This window comes from Saccostrea echinata, unplaced genomic scaffold (genome assembly GCF_033153115.1).
Source record: "Saccostrea echinata isolate AGI-Se365-2 ecotype Australia unplaced genomic scaffold, CSIRO_AGI_Sech_v1 ptg000023l, whole genome shotgun sequence".
In the NCBI taxonomy this organism is placed as follows: domain Eukaryota; kingdom Metazoa; phylum Mollusca; class Bivalvia; order Ostreida; family Ostreidae; genus Saccostrea; species Saccostrea echinata.
The window spans coordinates 14,631,471-14,637,925 of record NW_026889772.1 but is presented as its reverse complement, the minus strand read 5'-3'; the positions used below and the strand labels follow the sequence as shown (position 1 = coordinate 14,637,925).

General features: G+C 30.3%; 1 protein-coding gene across 1 annotated transcript; it reads left to right on the top strand.

The window, feature by feature from the left end:
- Positions 1-334: 334 nt before the first annotated feature.
- Positions 335-6,246, top strand: LOC133191517 (uncharacterized). Its single transcript, XM_061327268.1, has 2 exons — positions 335-1,393; positions 6,004-6,246. Exons 1-2 carry the CDS (start codon positions 1,017-1,019, stop codon positions 6,065-6,067), a joined length of 441 nt encoding a protein of 146 aa, XP_061183252.1. The 5' UTR covers positions 335-1,016; the 3' UTR covers positions 6,068-6,246.
- Positions 6,247-6,455: the final 209 nt, after the last annotated feature.

The window sequence follows — 6,455 nt, the reverse complement described above, 5'->3', positions numbered from 1 at the left end:
ATTTATCTTTTGACCTTTCAGGATGGGAGTACAGTAGGAGACAACAATAAAATTATTTCATAATCCCAGACAGGCTTTTGACTCATCTTTGTTTTGTTCTACATCCACCCATAGGCGGTGTTGAAATTTTTAAGCTTCGCAGAGATTGCGACTCAGATAATGTTTGTGATATCATAAATCAAAGAGAAATAAACTACGCAAGTACTGTCCACAAAAACTGTTTGGAAAATGCCCCTTGTCTTCTCAAGAGATCTTCGTGAACCCTGTTGGTAGGCGTTTGAGCTTTTTCCGGAAATCAATCATTGTAATAGTCTTATCAATGAAGGCTTGATATAGGAAATGAAAACTGATGACCATTGAAGCAAGCTTTTTGCTTAAAATATACGTTTCCACTGGACAAATATCAGACAAAGGCCTTGTTCCGGATTTTCATTAACCTTTCCGAGTTGGGGCCAAGGAGACATTGAAAGAAGTAAATTAAGCGAGAAATAATAAGCTCTTTTTATTTTAGTTGGATTTAATTATTTATTTCCCCCCCACAAAATATTTGGTATCTAGGGACCACCTTATAGCAATATGAAATAATGACATCAGCGCGTCAGTGAACTATAAATTAGCTGGCAAAAGGATAATTAAGCAGAGAGTAACGGAACGGAAGAGTTACTGGTTATAAAAACGGACGGAACGAGCTCAGCCACAGATAAAAAAGGAATTATTGAGTTGTATGTATGGTAATGATAAACCTGTGTTCTATTTTCATTGAGTGAAATACCAGGTATAGTTTGTTGTTCAGGTTTTGTCCATCCACTTGTGAATGACGTGTAGGTGAAGAAGAATTCCTTCTTTTCGCATCTAGCAACAAAGGCATTTCAAACAGCGTTAGTCAACATTAGCGTACTAGGTGGGAAGTTTGTTTTATTAAATAACTTCACTTCCTCTCTGAATTTTCATTAAAACATTAAAGTCTTTAAAGCATCATACAGAAACATTTCTTTGACACTGAAGACATTTTCTAAATGGCAAGCATGAACCAAATGGTGCTGAATTCGTTGTGTGTATTAGCTCTTTGCACGATTGTCTTAGGTGGATTTTCAGTGGAAAAATTTTGTGAAAAGGCCTGCAATAGAGGACTCGGAGGTAATTTATGTAGATGCAATGGTTTCCATTTTGCCGGCAAAAGAACAGTTTTAAATGACATTTTACCCGTTCCAAATAAATATTCCACTCTGTATAAAGAAGAAGAAATGGAAGAGAGGAAACATGCTCCTACTTTTACCAATGATCTAGAACCTCTGAGACAAAATTTTCGCAGGGAACAATTAACAACGACGGATAAAATTAAGGAAGCACAAATGTTTGTTCAGTGGCTTTTAGATCACGTCGATATCTTAAAGTAAGTTAGCGTCAATTTTGATAAACTTTCCTTTATTCCTTTTAACATGTTTCTTCACATCACAACAGCATAAGAAAGTGTCTATTTGCTGTTTAAGAATCAAAACCTTTGAATTTTTCTTTATGATACGGTCTATTGGTACTACTTAAGGGGTTAGGGGTAGTGCAATTAACCTTCAGTAACGCTTAAAGATTTGATTCTAAAATGGAAATAAGACATTGTGTGATGCTGTTGTGATGTGTATATATTTCTTTGTTACTTTATTTGCATTAGACTAATTATTACTAATTCTTTCAGAGTAAATTGAAAAATCAAATACCACCAGCTAGATAGTTTTACTTTTAATTTATTGGGAACTCTCCACTCGGCTTGTAAATTATATACACCGTAGCCTTAGACTCTATATGAAATCCATAATCATGAAAATTTAATTAAGAACACGAATATCTTTTGTCTTATGATCGCTCAGAATGAGTCCCGATGGTGTCTGTAGGTGGGAGGGGAGACTTACTTTCTAGATGATCCAGATTTGGCATAATTACAATATTCTATGAAGAGCGAATTAAAGACCAAAGTGAACAAAATTAATTAAAAAAACTATATCACACAGGGAAACTCATAAATAAAACCAATATTAGAAATCGATAATATTTATATATATATACATATACACATTTCATAAAAAGGGTACCTTAATATTTTTTAGGTTAAATGACTAAATTACGGTCTCATGGAACAGAAGAAATTTCTGTTTAAAATCTAAAACAAAACAAAACCAATAAATATATATATATATATATATATATATATATAAATAAATAAATAAATAAATAAATAAATAAATAAATAAAAACATAAATACATAAAGGTATTTATGTTAACAGGTAGTTTCAATAGGACTTATCTAGAATTGTTACAAAACTTCAAATTAATTCCATGATAAGTATTATAAGTATTACAGTCATTGGCGAACTTCAGAATTTCAGTCTTTCATTACAATGAAATTTATATAAACCAGCTCCTTTACCTGGTGATATCTGGGGTTTTAAGGGATTGTTTGGATAAAAGGACAAGTATTATGTCCATTTAAAGCCCAAAATGATGAAATATCACTTAAACTTATCCATGCATTTTATCATAAGTGTCTATTCAAACCAAACCAAACCACTCTACTCTTGTAAATTTATAAGGGATAGATATTTTAAAAATATTTAAGATTAAAATGTCGAATATGTACCTTTCAGTTTAAGAAATATATGTGTTAGACAGAATATAATAATTTATCCCGACAAACACAAAATTTTTATCAAATGTTAAATAGAAAGTACTTAAGTAATTATATACCTAAAAATTAAAATGTTAAAATGATAATTTAAACGAGAGAGAGAGAGAGAGAGAGAGAGAGAGAGAGAGAGAGAGAGAGAGAGGTGACACAATTTATGGGGAATTTACATTGGCAATCAACAAAGATCAAAGCACCAAAAAAAAGGTAAAATGAATGAATATAAAAAGATACAAGAGATCAACCGTCAACAATGAGTTTATCTATCACACCCCCATATACGGCCTGAACATCACAGCTGGTACATCCATCAGTGTAATTGAGACAACCTAATAAGAGAAAACAATTGGCTCGTCTACGTACTATCAAATACTCCAAATGGCAGAGATCTGTCGAAAAGATCAGTTTGAAAATTGTAATGTTATTTGACGGAATTCTCAACGGGTTTGGAATAATCAGTCTTTGTCAGAATCTGGTTTGAGACGATACCAGGAGGATACGACTTGATGATAAAATCACTATAGAGAATGTTATATACTACAATTTTCCCTTACGGTTTAATAAAATAAAAGATGTACAGATAGCTTAATATTATATGTCTCTTCCGACCCTTAAATGTTATGAACTAATAAGATTTGGAATCTCTCTTTTTTCCTGAGTTTTGAAAAAGTAAACCTAATGCCATCTGTAATTAAAATAATGATGCGTATGATGTATTCTTTCATAAATTTTTCAATTCTCAATACCGTATATGTTGAGGCGTTAAACTAAATTTGTTAAGATAGTAAATGAAACGATAAAACAAAATATTGAGAGAACATAGAATCTTCCATTGCGATATCTAATGAACTTTCTCCATTCTTTGACATCTGTGATAAAAAAAAATGAAATCTTTAATGAAACATTAATGTTACAAAGACATTTACTTTTGAATTTGAGAGATAAAAGTTAATCCGCCTAAGAAGGTTGCCATCCAGGTAAATGAGATAAAAAGCTAAAAATAATCGTTTTGATCACGCTATTTTGGTACATGTGACCTCCTATCGTTGACAATATCATCTCCCTCTTTCATACCAAACAGACATTTTCTTAAGACTTTTTCGTGTAGAATCCCATCAAGATTCAGTGCAACAAATGCATCCCCTCTTGCCCTTAGAAATTAACGAATGGCATCTCTGCTTAACATTTTTATAGTAAGTATGAAAAAGATCAGTCAGATTTATCATGATTTTTTTTTAAAGCAAAGTCGACTTCCCTTCTAATAAAGATTTTAAGTACAGCGTGGACTTTTCCTTTGAGATAAAATGCAATATGCCAAAAGAGTTTAACAGGAAGTCCATGTTCTAAAGCTTTCTTTACAAAATATGTTCATCAAACCGTATTTGTATTATTGAGAGAGAGATAGAGAGAGATTATTCACTCACAGACAGTAAAGAATAAAAAATATATGAGACGGATATTTCATAATCTCTGTGAATAATTAAGAATTCTTTTTGGAATTTGATTTAATTTCTCTACTTTTATTTACTTCTTCATACACTAAAACGCACTAAAACCCCATGTAATGCATCCAAGGTATACAGCTCAAAACACCTTTTATCCTTGCATGCTTTTTTGAACTAATTAAATGAACATTTTGGAAATAAATGTATTACTACCAAGCAAATGCGTAAAGATAAGATATGATGAAATTTGCAATATTAGAAAAGCTTTTATATTTATGATTGATAATTTACTTTGTAATACTTATTTCCTCCCTTTTTGCACGAATAACAGCCTAAATGCAATTAGGTATCTCATGAACTTTTCACAGAATATTGTTTTAATTGAGTATCATTCCAGCTGAAGTACATTCTATCTATCTTTTTTAGTTTTTGGTCTGTTTTAACAAAATTCCTCATGTTCTACCTGCATTTCCTCTGAATTGCTTTAGACTGAGTTTCCATCTGGATTGTTTTCAGGCAGTATTAATATTGAAATTCTCCCATGTCTATCAGATGATACTGAAAAATAATTAGTACCATGTGTGCTTGTTAAGTATTCCCTAATAAACGATTTGCAAGTAGTAGCTTGTTATATTGTAAGTAAAGATCAGAAGGGTTACTCAAACGAAACGTAGTTTTTACATTTTTGTTATCCTTAAACAGTCCTGATCAAACGCAAATCAAAACATATAGGGTCAAATGAATAAGGCATGACCTTACTCAAAACAACCTAGCAACTTATGAAATAAAACATATGCAAAAAGCACCTTGCACATTGCTTAATTCTCAAAATAGGTTCTGTGAAAACTTAGTTCTAAACATGCCTAATTGCATTAAGATTGTTATGTTATTGCAAAAAGGGGAGCAAGTAAATACTAGAAATTAAAAAAATGAACTATGAAAATAAAAATTCAAATAAAATTGCAAAAGTCTTATTTCATTTTAAACTGCACTTTTGTTTATGAGCATTATCTTCATTTCTAAAATGTAAAAATATTAGGTTAAAAAGTTTTTTGAGCTGTATAAAAGATCAAAAGAAGATCAAGGTAATAAAATATGATGAGTAACTGTTTGAATCGCTCCATATTGCTGATATTCTCTTTGAGGCCAAAATACTGTAAAAATATTAATTATTGATATTCTTATTATTCCCTCGTGAACATTACACATTATATAACGATAATTAGTGTAATGAATAGTGTCATAAAATCTATGTTTGCCAAACCAGGTTCCTTATGAATAATTTGGAGCATTCTGATTTACATGTAAATTTATCATGAACAAAAGTCAAGAGCGTATATTCTGGTTCTAAAGTATGAACATGATCCCCCCCCCCCTCCCCCAAAGAAATCTAGAATGACACATCAGAAATAGACTTTGTGATAATGAAGTTATCCTTTTCCTAAACTTTAAAAAGTTTTTTTCCCCTTTTTTTGACTATAACATCAATTCTTGAACTTGTTTGAAAACAATACACGTGCCTTAGCTTCGGAAAAAGAGGAAAAAAGTAGAGTTACATATGAGGATGTAAATTCGAAATTTATAGTTATTACTTATGAATCACTTATTTGATTATGACATGAGAACTTTTACATGTGAGAATTTTAGAATTATTTGACATTGAAAATGTTATTTAGTTTGTTTATTAAATAATACCCTTAATTTTCAGATAATGATTGGCAAACTATTTCCATATTCATAAATAACCATTCCAGTCTTTAACCTTAATCGTCTTCAGAAAGCTTCAATCAAGTGTATCTATAACCATCTATCAAGAAGAATTTTAAAAAATCAATTATGTGACTTCACAGAATCATAAACTTTTTTTTTTTTTATTTTTACAGATCGGACATACCAGAAAAACACTTGGGCACCTATGGTATTGAAAATGAAGAGTATATTCCCTGATGATTTGACACCTACATCATGTGATAAACTATTGGACACTCATTGAATTTGCTTCGTATTTATTCATTGTTATGTAAACTTTATCATATCATTAACTTGACTTGTTCTATTTTTGCACACTATTTTAAATTATTTTTTCCATATGTTGTAATAAAAACATTATTTTCCTCAGTTTTATGTCTTAGCAATTTTATAAAAATATCTAATATTTATTTATCTATTACTATTATTTTTGATATTTCATTCTTAATTTGTTGTTGAAACCAAATAAAAATCAAATTTTGTAAGATGTTAATAAAAGCAATATAATAATAAATCATGGAACATGAACGTAAATTCATATAGTTGATGAAAAATTTAAAATAGCAAATTCATTCAATTGGCTTTA